The sequence below is a fragment of the Tachypleus tridentatus genome, chromosome 13, assembly GCF_004210375.1.
Source record: "Tachypleus tridentatus isolate NWPU-2018 chromosome 13, ASM421037v1, whole genome shotgun sequence".
Taxonomy (NCBI): domain Eukaryota; kingdom Metazoa; phylum Arthropoda; class Merostomata; order Xiphosura; family Limulidae; genus Tachypleus; species Tachypleus tridentatus.
This window is the reverse complement of record NC_134837.1, coordinates 69,612,245-69,629,726: the sequence shown is the minus strand read 5'-3', so window position 1 is coordinate 69,629,726 and position 17,482 is coordinate 69,612,245. Positions and strand designations below refer to the sequence as shown.

At 34.0% G+C, this 17,482-nt stretch overlaps 1 protein-coding gene across 2 annotated transcripts in view; it reads right to left on the bottom strand.

Moving 5' to 3' along the window:
* The window catches only part of LOC143240963 (phospholipase A2 Scol/Pla-like), a 30,763-nt gene extending 13,656 nt beyond the window's left edge, over positions 1–17,107 (bottom strand). The window contains exon 1 of one of the 2 annotated variants that reach the window (XM_076484287.1): positions 16,981–17,107. Coding sequence is in view for 1 of the 2 variants with exons in the window: in XM_076484286.1 (XP_076340401.1) it covers positions 7,460–7,532 (73 nt within the window). In the remaining variant the exon portion in view is untranslated. Of the gene's footprint in view, positions 1–7,459; positions 7,783–16,980 lie in introns of those variants that run through there. The other variant, XM_076484286.1, reaches the window with a different exon arrangement.
* Positions 17,108–17,482: the final 375 nt, after the last annotated feature.

The following is a 17,482-nucleotide window of genomic DNA, read 5'->3' as shown; positions in this document are numbered from 1 at the left end:
AATATTTCTTCGCCTGTTCTTTGACTAAACAAAGGTTTGCATATTAGCATATCTTTTTCAAAACTAGTTTCGTGAATACAGCGAACAAACGCAAGCAACATCGCATAACCTGCGACATCTGTTGATTCATCCATCTGAAGTGAAAAAGTTGAACTCGTCTTATTAACTCCAGTAAGAAATTTGCTGTCGTATCCTTGATTCTTCGAGAAACCGAGTTGTCAGAAAGGGGCACAGAGTTAATGTTTTAAAGAAATTTCTCATCAATCATGCACCTTACCAAATCTTTTACGTATGGTTTTATTAAATCTTCTGAAATTGTACATGCAATACGGTAACTAACACGATATGAAGCAATAAGAGCACCTTTGTTGTCCTGATGGACAAACGAAAGAAATTTAGTTTTCTTTGCATTTAATTGCAAACACTTTCCTTTGAAATGCTCGGAAGTTAGATATTTTAATTGGGAGTGTTTGGTTTCCAGATGCCGTTTTAACTTTGCTGGATGCAAGCTACTGTTACTCAACATTGTTTCACATTCAACGCACAACCCACTAGATCCATCTTCATTACCTGTCCACGTAAAACAATATTTAATAAAACTTGCATTATAATTTCTTTTATTTCTTGTTTCGGTACTTATTGCATCATTCCGCGTTGCATGAAGTGCTTGCACAAGACGATAACGCCGATGAATTCGTATTACAGGGTGGCCCGTAAGTCCCTACCCATCCATATGTTATTATGTTATAATCCATTACGTATGTACTATAAATTTGTTTCTTTTTTTCAGAGAAATATGGCCGATGTAAGCCCATTTACACTTGAAGAGCGTATTGTGACAAGTACGTGGGTACGTGAGCGCAGCGAGAATGATGGACAGCACACAGATACACTGGATACATATGGATGGGTAGGGACTTACGGGCCACCTTGTAGTCATAGGCCTAAGAAGATTTTTACTCGTATCAGATTTATTACTGATATTTAGCCACTTATCCATTATAAAGGTAACAACTAATTGTTAATTTGTATAAGAACGTATTCTTATATCTTTGGCACTTCAAAAGTATTTTAATGGATACAAAATAGCTTCTTAATGAAAACTCGTTCAAGCAATTGAGTTTTATCATCATACAATGACATGCTGACGTAACGAAGTCAGAAATAAAGATTTGTGGAAAAAAGGCTAGGCCACCAGAATAATATATTTTTCTAAAGTAAAAGGGTAACCTATTATTTTTAATTGTTTTCTTTTTTAACAGAAATTTTAAAGCCAAATAACAAAATATTAAACCAGATTAAGTGTCTAAATCTCGAACAAAATGAAACATAACGTCATGCGGAAGAATGAAATCATAGAGCTCAGTTTTTTTTTTTTTTTTTAAATTTCGCACAAAGCTACACGAGGGTTATCTGCGCTAGCCGTCCCTAACTTAGCATTGTAAGACTAGAGGGAAGGTAGTTAGTCATCACCAGCTACCGCCAACTCTTGGGCTACTCTTTTACTAACGAATAGTGGGAATGACCGTCACATTATAACGTTTCCACTGCTGAAAGGGCGAGCATATTTGGCGAGATGGGGATGCGAACCTGCGACCCTCAGATTACAAGTCGCACGCCTTAACACGCTTGGCCATGCCGGGCCGAGCTTACTGCTACCAAGTTTGTCTAACTAAACTACAACAAATTTAACCTAACAATTACCAGTTATAATTGTCATAAATATAATTATATTTCATTTTTTTGTTTTTTTTTTTTTGGAATTTCGCACAAAGCTACTCGAGGGCTATCTGTGCTAGCCGTCCCTAATTTAGCAGTGTAAGACTAGAGGGAAGGCAGCTAGTCATCACCACCCACCGCCAACTCTTGGGCTACTCTTTTACCAACGAATAGTGGGATTGACCGTCACATTATACACCCCCACGGCTGGGAGGGCGAGCATGTTTAGCGCGACGCGGGCACGAACCCGCGACCCTCGGATTACGAGTCGCTCACTTTAACACGCTTGGCCATGCCGGGCCGAGCTTACTGCTACCAAGTTTGTCTAACTAAACTACAACAAATTTAACCTAACAATTACCAGTTATAATTGTCATAAATATAATTATATTTCATATAAATATACTTTGAAATCGAAACAATTGATGCTGTATCTAATAGCATCCCAATGTTTCAGATTTGAACAAGTTTCAGCTGTGATGTCTGTTTCATTTTGTCTCATTTCGTTGGAGATTTAGTCGCTAATCCAGATCTGGCGTTTGAAAGTCAGTTGACATCAGTAACCGGGATTGACCGATGCTTCGTACGAAAATTACTTGGTTATCTTGCATCTCCAATGACGTATGCGACGTATAGATGGTACCATATACACTCGCAATCAGTGGTGCCACAGTCGAGGTTAATTGAAATTGTATTAACACGTTCACCGCGAAAACATCCCCTAAGCTAAATAAAATCGTCTGGCGTTAGGCATAATAAAATATATTCAAAGGCCCAATACGCTATAAAGGTATTATATTAAAGATATATTTTACTTTTCGTACAGCGTATTCTGACTCAATTTTATAACTTTCAGAAAAAATATTAATATCCTAAAATTTCCCCACAGAGCCCCAGATAACTATGGCGGAGTCCAGGTTAAAAAACAATGGTATAAACCATATTATGACATTGTCGTCCAGGTCAAAATTCTACATTATTACCTAGACATTATTTTCAGGTTACTGTGTAGGTATATCATCGGAACTGTTGCATAAACTATATTGCGACATTGTTGTCTAAATCAAAACTACATTATGACCTAGACAACATTTTCAAGTTGCTATTAAAGTAAAACTCCGAAGCTGATGTATAAACTATACTGTGACATTGTTGTCTAGGTCAAAACTACATTATTACCTAGACAATATTTTCAGTTTCATGTGTAAGTAAAACTTCGAAGCTTGTGTATAAAAAATTCTGTGACATTGATGTCTCGGTCAAAGATACATTATGACCTAGACAATATTTTCAGGTTGCTATGTAAGCAAAACTTCGAATCTAGTGTATAAACAATACTGTAACATTGTTCTCCATGTTAAAAGTACATTATTACCTACACAATATTTTCGGGTTACTATGTTAGTAAATCTCCGAAACTGGTACATAAACTATGCTGTGACATTGTAGTTTAGGATAAAACTACATTATTACCCAGACAATATTTTCAGGTTGCTCTGTAAGTAAAACTTTAAAGCTAGTGTATAAATTATACTGTGCTATTGTTGCCTACGTCTAAATTACATTATTACCTACACAATATTTTTCGGTTGCTATGGAAGTGAAACTTCGAAGTTAATGTATAAACTATATTGTGGCATTGTTCTGTAGGTCAAAACTATATTATTACCAAGACAATATTTTCAGGTTGCTGTGTAAGTAAAAGTTCTAAGCTAGTGTATAAACAATACTGTGACATTGTTGTCTAGGTTAAAACTACATTATTATGTAGACAATATTTTCAGGTTGCTATGTGAGTAAAACTCCGAAGCTAGTATATAAACTATATTATGACATTCTTGTCTAGGTGAAAAGTACATTCTTACTAAGACAATGTTTTCAGGTTCCTTTGGAAGTAAAATTTTCAAGATAGTATATACATTATACTGTGACATTGTTGTCTAGGTAAAAAATACATTCTTACTAAGACAATGTTTTCAGATTATTATGAAGGTAAATCATCGGAGTTGTTGCAAAAATTATATTGTGGCATTCTTCTCTAGGTCAAAACTACATTATTACCTAGACAATATTTTCCGTTTGCTGTGCAAGTAAAACTTCGAAGCTCGTGTATAAACTATACTGTGAAATTGTTGTCCAGGTTAAAACTGCATTATTACCTAAACAATATTTTCAGGTTGCTGTGTAAGTAAAACTTTCAAGCTAGTGTATAAACTATACTGCGACATTGTTGTCTAGGTCAAAACGTCATTATTACAGAAACAATATTTTCAGGTTGCTATGGAAATGAAACATCGAAGCTAGTGTACAATTTATACTGTTACATTGATGTCTAGGTGAAAAATAATCCTTACTAAGACAATATTTTCAGGTTATCATGTACGTAAACCATCGGAGTTGTTGCATACACTATACTGTGACATTGTTGCGTAGGACTAAACTACATTATTACCTACACAATATTTTTAGGTTGCTATGCAAGTGAAACTTCGAAGTTAGTGTATAAACTATATTGTGGCATTGTTCTCTAGGTCAAAACTACGTTATTACTAAGACATTATTTTCAAATTGCTATAACAGTAAAACTCTGAAGCTGGTATATAAACTATACTGTGATATTGCTGTCTAGGTTAAAACTACATTGTTATCTAGAAAATATTTTCAGGTTTCTATGTAAGTAAAACTCCGAAGCTAGTGTATAAACTATACTGTGACATTGTTGTCTAGGTCAAAACCACATTATTACCTACACAATATTTTAGGTTGCTATGGAAGTGTAATTTTAAAGTTCGTGTATAAACTATATTGTGGCATTGTTCTTCAGGTCAAAAGTACGTTATTACCAAGACAATATTTTCAGGTTGCTATGAAAGTAAAACTTCGAAAATAGTATATAAACTATAATGTGACATTGTTGTCTAGGTGAAAAATACATCCCTACTAAGACAATATTTTCAGGCTACCATGTACGTAAACCATCGGAGTTATTGCATATACTATACTCTGACATTGTTGTCCAGGTTAAAACTACATTATTATCCAGACAATATTCTCAGGTTGCTTTGTAAGTAAAACTCCGAAGCTAGTATATAAACTATAATGTGACATTGTTGTCTAGATTAAAACTACATTATTACCTAGAGAAAATTTTCAGATTGTTGTGTAAATAAAACTTCGAAGGTAGTGTACAAAATATACTGTGACATTGTCCTCTATGTTAAAAGGACTTATTACCTAGAAAATATTTTCGGGTTACTATGTTAATAACTCTCCGATGCTGGTATATAAACTATGCTGTGACATTGTTGTTTAGGTTAAAACTACATTATTACCCAGACAATATTTTCAGTTTGCTCTGTAAATAAAACTTCGAAGCTAGTGTATAAAATATACTGTGACATTGTCCTCTATGTTAAAAGTACATTATTACCTAGACAATATTTTCGGGTTACTATGTTAGTAAATCTCCAAAGCTGGTATATAAACTATGCTGTGACATTGTTGTTTAGGTTAAAACTTCATTATTACCTAGACAATATTTTCAGGTTGCTATGGAAGTGAAACTTCGAAGTTAGTGTATAAACTGTACTGTGACATTGTTGTCTAGGTTAAAACTCTGAAGTAATACCTGGAAAGTATTTTCAGATTTATATATATAGAACGTCGTATCCAAACATTATAAACACACGGACACGTCATATCCTGGCTATAAGCCCAAATCAAATGTACCTATAGCTATTGGACACCTTACTTTCAGAGCAATCCACAAATAAATATAATTATATTTTAAGGTTTATTGATGTAAGTTGTTCAGCTTTTAAAAAAATATTCTACATACATCATTCTTTTCCAAAAATAATTTTGTGTATTTGTTATATCACCCCAATTTAAAAAAAAACCAACAAAAAAATTTTTTGTTCTGTTCCCAGTTTGGAAATCATTTGTCTAGACTGTATTTCTATGATTGTTTTAGAGTAACAATAGGTTTCTGGACAGCGGTAGACTAAGTAGGCCGGGAAATTTACACTGCCCATGTCTCATTGGGGCCCTAAAATATGGTTGATGAAACAAAATTTTGCTAACGAGTGACTCTCCATTCTATTTTCTATTAACTAAATCAGCCAATATATTGTAAACTAGGGAATTTCATGGAAACCAAACTTAAACCCAATAAAACAACATCCAACTATTTCGTTTATATTTCACTGTTTAAGCGTCAAAATAACACAAATATTTCAATTTGAAAACCGCAACAACGAGTGAATGAAAGTTATATGGTTGCTAAGATATTTTGAAGACATTTATCTCTCTCCTGTTGTAACTTTATCGTTTTCAGTGTTTGGTGATAATAATGCAAATTCCAGTCCACGTAACGATAATTTAATACAGGCAACCATCAAATGCACACATTTGTAGGCCTACGTTCACAAATAGAGTTTCTACTTTCAAAATAATATTACCTGCTAAAGTACAAATCAACTGACCTTTAGTTTTTCAGCCAATCGCAGATGTAAGTGTATGTACGCGATAATTAACACCGATCTATACAATTTACTAACTTCTCAATCACTGAACTAACTGATTCAATGCTACACTGATTCTTTATAGTATAGCCTTGTTTCTAGATATTTTCCCGTCTTTCGATCATTAGTTACGAAATTCTACATATTCTGTGATTACTAGTATAAACTTAATAGATCTTAACGCCATGCGCCTTTTAGCAAATATATAAATTAAAACAATGAAAATATAGTTTGCAACGCTGCTATCGAAGCATCTATCTTTTAAAAAAGTACTTAAATCTATAAAAAACATTAATATTCTTGTGCACGTGTACCTATATTTCAGGAAACATTAAATTAATAACTCTCTATTTTAGTGCTGACAAGCCAGGTTCAAACCCTTATAGTATCACAAACTATTATCCGCACTTTAAGCTATTTGAACTGTAAGTGTTCTAGTTAACCCTTAACGTGGATGGAAGGGTGATACTGATTGGCCGCCTTCTTTCTGGTCTAACTGCTTTAGTTAGTACTTTTAATACAAGTACAAAATATTGCATTTAAAAATATATATTTTACATTATAAAAATAAACTGAGATTAACTACAGGCAACGCAATTTTTAAAGCTATGTTTTATTTATATAATCTTATATTACGTGTAAACATTATTGTTCTATGACGCACGAAAGAAACTTGGTTGAAACAAAAACAGAAACTGCCGAAAATAGATTTTAATGATTATAAGGGGGTCTACTTAATTCCTGTTTCAGCAGTTGTTTCGTTGATTAGTGTGGGTTTGATTACCGTTTACATCAAACGAGAACATAAAACTAGTTTGAGTAGACACCAAAATGCATTCCCTAATCAGCCAAGGCTTCCCTGGCTTGGGACAGTTGCTCTAAACGTAAAACATATTTTGATAATGTTGCATACGTAATATCTCGGTATCGTTGTCTAGGTTATATTCCAAGTTATTTTCAAAATTTTAACTTAAGTCATGATTGGGTGATATGGTCTACAGCATTGTGATCTGTCTTTATTCAACATATATAGAGTTAAGAATTTAAATTAATGCTACTGTAGTACTATCACGTTACCTTGGTTGTATCATGCCATTATATTCTCTAAATAAATATTTATCACTATTAATTGTTAAAAGAGTTCAAATTTTAATACAGTTCAGTTAATATTTAATGTTCACATTAAAAACGTAAGAAGAAAAACGAAATTTACTTACCTTTAGATGTCGATCCCATAGAAAGTGTTCCAGTTAGAAGAAACAAGAAACAAAGGGTTTTTAGGTTTAACATTTTCTTCGTTAAACGACTCTAGCAGTTATAAAGCTTAAGACAATTTTAAAACGTTGAGTTTCAAGCTACTTTTTAGAAGTCCTTATTTTAATCTTGCATAGCTTTAACTGAGTTTTACCAATAATTTTATAAAGGAGAAATAAAAAAAGGACCTTGAGTCCCATGCGTCAAAACTTGAATGTGAATGGTAAGTAAAGCTACACTCCTGACTCTACTCTAACGTGCTTCTCTTGGTATGTTTTGGCCTTGACAACCAACTATACAGACCACACGACTAGGTTATCTCAATTTCTCTATATAGGGTAAAAGTAAAATAAGGTAATGCCATTAGGAAACGTGTCTATACAAGTTGTAATAAGGAAAATGTAGACGAAATGTTGTTGAAATAAAGGAAATTTCCTCATAAATATTGTGAGCTACACGAGGTTTAATTTCAGCAAGAAAGAAATTATACTAGTTTCATATACTCAATAAACTGTTTTGTTTTTTGAATTTCGTGCAAAGCTATACGAGGGCTATATGCGCTAGCCGTCCCTAAATTTGCAATATAAGACTAGAGAAAAGGCAACTAGTCATCACCATCCACCACCAACTCTTGGGCTACTCTTTTATCAAAGAATAGTGGGATTTACCATCATATTATAACGCCCTCACGGCTGAAGAGGCGAGCATGTTTGATGTGACGGGGACATACTCAATAAAACTCACGGAAGAAAAACATTAGGATTGTTTTGTTTTGTTTTAATTTCGCGCAAAACTACATGAGGGCTATCTGCGCTCACCGTCCCTAATTTTGCAGTGTAAGGCGAGAGGGAAGGCAGCTAGTCATCACCATCCACCACCAACTCTTTTACCAACCAATAGTGGAATTGATCGAACATTATAACGCCCCCACGACTGAAAGGGCGAGCATGTTTGGTGGGATGGGGATTCAAACCCGCGACCCTCGGATTACGAATTCAGTGTCTTAACCACTTGGTCATGCTAGGCCATAAAACATTAGATACACGAAAGAGGTTTTATAATGATATAATCTTTTTATTCTCAAAAATCTAATTTAATTATATATTTATAACGTGTTTTACTACCCTATAAAAGTGTTATACATAGATGTTTAAAAATAATCTAATTAGCAAGTATCTTTACGTACATAAAATATCAGTACCACAACAGTGCTGTGCATAGATAGCATATGTTACGTATTATAATTTATTTCGATTTTTCCTATTTATTATATTACATACACTACGTATTAAGATTTCAAATAACGGGAAATTTAAATTTTAATTTAGAATTTAATTAAATGTCAATATGTATCAAATTTATGATATTTGACAACAAGTTTGATATATACAATTTTGTTTCTTAATGCAAATATATTTTAACTTAAAATCAATTATACAATTTATGATAAGTAGGCCTACTTTGCGATGTGTTATTTTTTTACATTTGGTTACTTTTCTCTGTCAACATACATCACATAATTGAAGTAAGAAACTGTTGGCCCCACGATCCCCCATTCTCTTGATAACTTTACATAACTCAAACCCTGGTATAGACATATCAGAAATATCTCACTTCATCGGTGTTAATAAATTTGGAGAAAATATTTCACTATAACTGAAATGAATAAACGTCTGCCATTTTCACCTTTGACCCTGGCGCCACACGTATTCACATTTTTAAACATGTTATTAATTTTTACATTCAAACAAATATACAAGAATTTGTCGTAATCACCGGAAGTTCCTATGTAGTTACTGATAGGATGTTGGACAGTTTCATAGTAGTTTCAGACATTGTGTGTTTAGTCACATCAGTATAATTTTTATAACAATTTCTGATGTGTTCTGATTCATATATATATATTAGTTACATTGATAGGAATCTTATACCAGTTTATCGTTACTCCTGGTAAGTTGACTTTAGATACATTAATATATTTTTATGCTGAACGAAAACACACGCAATGATTTCAACTCTCGATTTTACACAACTACCACATGTTTATAACATGGCTTCCCATTGTACCGTAGCTTTGTCGCTTTTTATTTACTTACATAGGATTTTTTAGTCAGAAATTTCAACCTAACTTCTGTTTAGTAACATTGGCATTAATTTAGGGACTACGAACAGACTGGAAAAAGTATTTTTATACCAATCGGTTGAGGTAGGTTTGTAAAAAACAAAATCTGTGCAAGATGCTACATAGCCTATGATACACACTACTGCTATTTACATAGGTCACAAGTGAGACGAAACTATATCCAGGAATTATTTTATTTATTTGCGTTCTAACGCTTACTACGTTTATTATCCGTCTTAGAAAATATAAACATAAAATTAGGTGAACTGAAAGTAATTTATATAAATATAATTTAAAGAAGTAATGTACCTACACATTTACTGTAACTCGATATTTTTGCTCGTGGAACATTTGGCACGAGGTAAGCCCGATTTAAATATAATTCAAAACGACATTTTTATTCGATTAACTGCTGATTCAATATATTTAAAGTTTTACTGCGAGTAATTTTATCGTATCGTCTGTTGATTTAGTTTAAGCACACTGAACGGACTTTAAGGCGAGATTTTAACAGTAGAACTGTAAATAAGTTAGTTTTCTCCATACAGATAGCTACAAGAATGGATTGTTTGTCTGTTTTTGAACTTCGCGCAAAGCTACACGAGGCAGCTAGTTATCACCACCAACCGCCAACTCTTGGACTACTCTTTTGCCAACGAGTAGTGGGATTGACCGTAACACTATAACGCCCCCACAACTGAAAGGGCGAGCATGTTTGCTGTCACAAGGATTCGAACCCGCGACCCTCGAATTGGGAGTCGAGTGCATTAACCACCTGGCCATGCCGGGCCACTAAAATAGAAGAACGTTCTCGTGATAAAATACCAATATTGACATTCCGATTGTAACTTGTGTCTAGTACTTGTTCAGTAACTATCTTTATTAAACCAGTATGTCTACGAAATCCCCATAAATGCTACATTTCAAGAGTAAATAAAACCAAAACTAAGAGCAACAAATATTTTTATTATTTACTTATAAAGTTCACATGTCATGCTCTATTGTAGACTACAGTGTGCATAATTATTCTTGTGATTCATGGAATACGCACTTTTTACTGACGTCACAACACTAAAAATTACAACCTTAAGGGTCCATTTAGTGTATTTTGACAGCACATTAAATTACAATGGAGTGAGTAGATAAAACAGATGATTTCTCAAAGAACCTTCGACTTCCTTTTGATGAAATAAATTATCCATAATTTTTAATAGTGTATCAAAAGATGTTGACAATTTGGCTAAAATTAGGGGTTCAGAACATGTGTACACCAAATAAAATACGAGTACACTTAGAAAACAATTAAAATACTTACATAACATTAAAATATGTTTTACTAAATAAAATTTCAAAACATTTATACAACAAACAATTTTCTAGAAGTTTTTATGAATGTTATTTTAAAAGAACGTATATATTGTTAGAATATTGTCTAGATGTTTTAAAACATTTATTAAACAAATAAATCTTTAGAAGTTTTATTGAACACTGTTTTAAAAGAACATATGTATTGTTAGATTATTTCCTGGATGTTTTAAAATATTTTTCAATAAATAAATCTTTAGAAGCTTTACTGAATTTTGTTTTAAAGAAGGTATGTATTGTTAGAATATTCTCTAGATGTTTTTAAAAACATTTATTCAACAAATAAATTTTTAGAAGTTTTTATGAATGCTGTTTTAAAAGAACGTGTGAATTGTGAGAATATTCTCTGGATGTTTTTTTAAAACATTCATACAACAAATAAAGTTTTAGAAGTTTTATGAATGCTGTTTTAAAAAACATATGTATTGTCAGAATATTTCCTGGATGTTTTAAAATATTTTTCAATAAATAAATCTTTAGAAGCTTTACTGAATTCTGTTTTAAAGGAACGAATGTATTGTTAGAATATTCTCTGGATGTTTTTAAAAACATTTATTCAACTGATAAATCTTTAGAAGTTTTACTGAATACTGATTTAAAAGAACGTATGAATTGTTAGGATGTTTCCTAGATGTTTTAAAACATTTATTCAACAAATAAATGTTTCGAAGTTTCACTGAATACTGCTTTAAAAGAACGTATGAATTGTTAGAATATTTCCTGGATGTTTTAAAACATTTATTCAACAAATAAATGTTTAGTCAGTGATGTCGAAAAAACCCACTTGTAGAGAAATATATATGTAAAAACGGCTCGTTTGAGTTGAGAAAATATTTAACGTAGAGGTGCGAACAACGTTTCGACCTTCTTTTGTCATCGTCAGGTTCACAAAGAAAGAAAGAGGTAACTGACCGGAAGCTGACCACATGTTTGGAAGGGGTTGTGTATACTGAGTGTCGGAATGTAGAGGGCGTGCTTAGATGTTTGAATATATAATTTTATATTATTTATTTTATTATAATTATTTATTATATTATTTTTTAATATAGGTATAAAGGTGTTCCTTTGTATTGGTTTATTTTGGGCTTAAGTTGTTATATAAGTAGGGCTCCTTTAATTTTGCGTTTGTTTATGTTTGTTTCTTTATTTAGTATTTGAGTGTTTTCTATAGTTACGTTGTGTTTATTTGACTTGCAGTGTTCGAAAACGTGTGAAGGTGACTTTTTAAGTTCTTTGAATCTAGTTTCCATTTTTCTACTTGTTTCTCCAATATAGAAGTCGTGGCAGTTATCCATTGTATTTTATAAATAATGTGGGCGTGCCTGGTTTTTAAATAACTTTGGTATTAACTGGAATGTCATATTTCGTTACTAGTTTTTGCCAAATGTTGATTATTTGTCTGCTGATGTCGGGAATATATGGTATACAGCAGTATATGGTTTCGTGATTTTTTGATTCGTGAGATGTATTTACTTTTGTTGGTTGATTTTGCTTTCTCTCTAGGTGTGTTCGTATAACGTTTTCTACGGTTTGTGGAGGAAACTTATTGATGTTGATGAAGTATTGTTTTGTTTTGTCTAATTCATCGTTAATTTTATCAGGTGAGCATAGTTTTATGGCTGTGTTTATTTGGTTTCTTAGTATGTTGAGTATTTGTTTTGTTTCATGTGCTGAGTCCCAAGGAATGTATAGTCCAGTATGGGTGATTTTTCGGTGGATTTCTGTTTTAAATTGTGTATCGGTTATTGTAATTTTGAGGTTAAGAAATGATATTTGATTGCTTCCTTCTTGTTTACATGTGAAGTTGATGTTGGGATGTATAGCGTTAATGTGATTGAAAAAATTAAGTGTGTGTTCTGTAGATTTGAATCCCGCAACCGTGTCATCTACATATCTGTACCAGTATAGTGGTGGATGTAATGCTGTGTTAATTGCTTGTGTTTCAACTTGTGTCATAAAAATATTGGCTAGAACTGGTGATACTGGGTTGCCCATGCTTAGGCCATTTGTTTGTATATAGTTTTGGTTGTTGAACATGAAGTTTGTTTTCATCGTGGTGAATTGTATGACGGTTACTAATTGGTTGCTGGGAATGTCTATAGATGGGTTAGGGTCTCGGATATAGAGTTCTAAGGCTATCTTGCAGGCTTCAGCGGTTGGAAATTCTGTAAAGAGGGATATAACATCGAAACTGGCCATTAAGGCTTTATGATTAAATTGATTCAGATTAGACTTGAAATTAAAAGAGTCTTTGATGAATGAGCTGGCTAATGTTACATATTTGGAGAATGCTCATGCTATGTATTTACCAAGATTGTAATTAAATGATTCATATGTGGACATTATTGGTCGTAATGGACAATCTGGTTTATGAGGTTTGGGGATGCTGCATATTTGTGGTGTGCTCTATGTAAAATATTTTCTCAACCGAAACGAGCCGTTTTTACATATATAAATAAATATTTAGAAGTTTCACTGAATACTGTTTTAAAAGAACGTATGAATTGTCAAAATATTTCCTGGATGTTTTAAAACATTTTCAATAAATAAATCTTTAGAAGTTTTACTGAATTCTGTTTTAAAAGAACGTATGTATTGTAAGAATATTCTCTGGATGTTTGATACATTTATTTAACAAATAAATCTTTAGAAGTTTTTAACGAATAATGCATTACTACAGAATTTAAATATTTAGATGTATCTCTAAGTAATGAGGCACTCTCCGTGGCTTAGAGACAAGTTTTCATACTCGTGATACTAAAATTTGGGTTTCGATACCAGTGTGTAGGTTTGTGACAAATCGTTTGTCCTCACTTTCCCAGACACCCACACTGGTACAGTGATAGGTCTACAGACGTATATCGCAAGAAACCCATGGTGAAACGTCACAGATAGCCCATTTTATAGCTATGCGCTTAACAACAACAAGAGCTAAACCGTTAGTGTTAAATGAATAGAGTTTTAATATATTAATAAAGCAATTAAATCGTTATACGTTTTTCTAAATAATATTTTAAAACACACAAAAATTAGATATAAGTTTTTCTGAATAATATTTTAAAATATTTATACAACAGAATAATGTTTTAAAATATTTACAGAAAAATTAAATATTTAGAAAGTTTTCTAAATAATGTCTTAAAAATATATGTAATAAATTCATCTTTAAAAATTTTAATGAATCATTTTTCAAACTTCAAAACAGTTACTATAATACTGCTAGTTTACTAAATATAATAATGTATTAGTACAGCATGTTTTACATCTCCATTAAATATAATTAATCATTCGACCAATAATCCATTTGTTCTGTGTGAGTAAAAGCTAGAGTAAAATAAAAATAGCGACGTTGAAGGAACAACAACAACAACATTATTTTGTATGTAGAAACAGGTCTAATAATTAAACTATTCTTTGTTTATTCCATCTTGATCATGCTTCATGGATAAAGATAATTGTTTTACTGTGGGGGCGACACTTTAAGTTACATGTGTTGATAGTGTGTGTAAACAGAGAAGCGTAGATTTGTCACTATAAAGCAGCGATATAACGTATATATATATAGAAGTATTTGTAAAGACGGACTGAGAGAGCTGACTTTATAGAACTATACTCTTCAAAAAAAGAAACGCAAAAGGCAAAATATGAGACAAATTGTTAACAAGTTTATTCCGGGTAGTTCTGTATGACATGTGTGAAACTTTGCACATTCACTGCTGAACATCCAAAGTCTGCAAAGGCAAAGTCCACGCTCACTAGTTGAAGTTTAACGTCACTCAACGTCAATAACGAGTACGCCCCCCGTGAGCATCAATAACTGCTTGGCATCTCCTGCCTATGGAAGCGATGAGATGACGAATCACATTCTGTGGAATGGCTGTCCATTCAGCTTGCAAAGCTACTGCAAGCTGAGGTAGAGTCTGCGGTTGAGGTTGTCGCCGTCGCAGACATCGGCCCAACTCGTCCCAAAGATGTTCGATGGGGTTTAAATCTGGTGATCTGGAGGGCCAGGGAAGAACGTTGATGTTGTGGTGTCTCAAGAAGACAGTGGTGAGTCGGGCTGTGTGAGGATGGGCGTTGTCATGTTGAAAAACGTCGTTGACGTTCACCATGATGGGTTGAACATGGGGCCTAAGAATCTCGTCGACGTATCGTTGAGCCGTAAGATTCCTTCGAATGTGCAAAAGGTCTGTTCTGGCATTGTAGGCGATGGCAGCCCACATCATAACGCTGCCACCACCAAATCTGTCAACATCCTGCACACAGTTTGCTACAAAACGTTCACCTCGGTGACGGTAAACACTGGTCCTTCCATCCTGCCTACGAAGCATAAAACGTGATTCATCGCTGAACCAAACATGCCTCCATCGTCGATGAGGCCATACCCGATGTGCTCGAGTCCACTGCAGCCGTGCTTGACGATGTTGCTGGGTGAGGATGACGCCTCTGACTGCACATCGAGGTCGGATTCCTGCATCTCGTAGACGGTTGCGTACGGTCTTATCGGAAATCATACGCAGCCCTGGTATGGTTGAGGCAGCAGACGTCGCAGTGGTGGTCATATCCTGAAGGTGACGTAACCGGATGTTGCGATCTTGTGCGGGCGTGGTCACACGAGGTCTGCCAAATCGTGGACGGTCACGAGTTGATCCATATTGTTGGTGACGACTCCATAGCCTTGTGATGGTGCTTGGGTGGACAATCACAGCTCTGGCAACATCTGATCGAGATTCGCCTGCTTCCAAGCGACCAATGGCGTTGTTGCGTTGTGTTTCAGTCAGTCTTGGCGTAACTGTATTGCGTGTCGGTGGCTTAACACTGAGCTATGGAAACCGAGAACCCGTCACTTTTATAGGGATTTTGCACATGTTGCACTTGCAGAACATGCAGATCTCTCAAACAAATTTATTGGACACACATGCGTTTTGGCGAAAAATCCGTTGTTTTCCTCCATCTTCAAAGTGCACAAATTTTATTGTCATTTTGGTCTTACAATAAGTGTCTTAACACGTGTAACATCACATACTCTGAGCTTGTAACGTTATTACATATATTTCTCTTTAAAATAACAAAAATATCCCTTTTGCGTTTCTTGTTTTGAAGAGTATATATTAAACAGTATTAGTTGAATAGACATGGTAAAGCGAAGGTTATTGGTTTGTTTTTGTTTTTGAATTTCACGCAAAGCTGCACGAGGGCTATCTGCGCTAGCCGTCCATAATTTAGTAGTGTAAGACTAGAAGGAAGGCAGCTAGTCATCACCACATATCGCCAACTCTTGGGCTACTCTTTTACCAACGAATAGTGGGATTGAACGTAATTTATAACGCCCCGACAGCTGAAAGGGCGACCATGTTAGGTGTGACAGGGATTCGAACCCGAGACCCTCATATTACGAGTAGAGTGCCCTAACAACCTGGCCACGCCAGACCTAATTATTGGATGAAGAGCATTTAAAAAGACAGAATGAGGGGTTACTGAATAAAGAGCATGTAAATAGACAGACAAAGTGAGGGTGAAGGGGTTATTACATGAAGAGCACATAGGGGTTAGTCAGAGTTTGAGAGAGGGATTATTGGAAGAATAGCTCCTAGGTTAACGTAGAGGTTGAGAGAAATGGATTATTACATGAAGGGCACGTAGTTGGCTAGACAGGGGGGTTACTGAGCAAAAGGCTCGTAAATAGAGAGATAAAATGAGGGGGTATTGGAAGAAGACAATCTGAGTAATTGAACTACTGATACATGTAACTGTTGTAGATTCACACTTTACACTTCTGTGTTTATGTGTGCCATATTTTTATCATATGCTGATAACCATACCACTGTCACATTGTTATATACAATTTATTTCCGATGTACAGTTTGTTGAATATTTGAATAAACAGTCCATTGTTGATTCCAGTTTTTCTTGTATATTAATTTTATTTAATATATGGCTTAAGATAACAAGAGAAGTGACAACCGAATTTTAACAAATGAAATATTATTTACTTACAAATGATCAACGAATGATCACGTTCGATCCAACAGCGGCGACAGAAATGGAGTGACGACACATCAGGCCACTTTGTATGACGTTATTATTCATCACGTGATTTCGCCCTTTGACCTTTCTTCTTAACAGAAAAAAACAACAACATTTTCTTCTTTTTTATCTTACAATTGTTTGGCCCTCTCGCGACGTTTTATTATGATTCCATTCACCTAGTCAAGTCCTTGAGATAATTGTAACCAGTTTTGGCAAAGTGCCAGTAAGCAAAAGACGTTTCATATCCTGTGTTCTTTCAAAGAAATTATATAATTCAACGACATACTTATACTTCGAGTTCCTTGATGTTAGACAAATAATAACAACTGAATATTTGATAAGAATGAAAAAAAATCAATTCCCAAATGATAAATTTAACTAATTATTTAACACTGATTATGTTGAGAATTCTAGAAAACGTAGCGTCTGGAGACAACCAGAAATAGAAACTCGTTTTTAAGAGTAAATA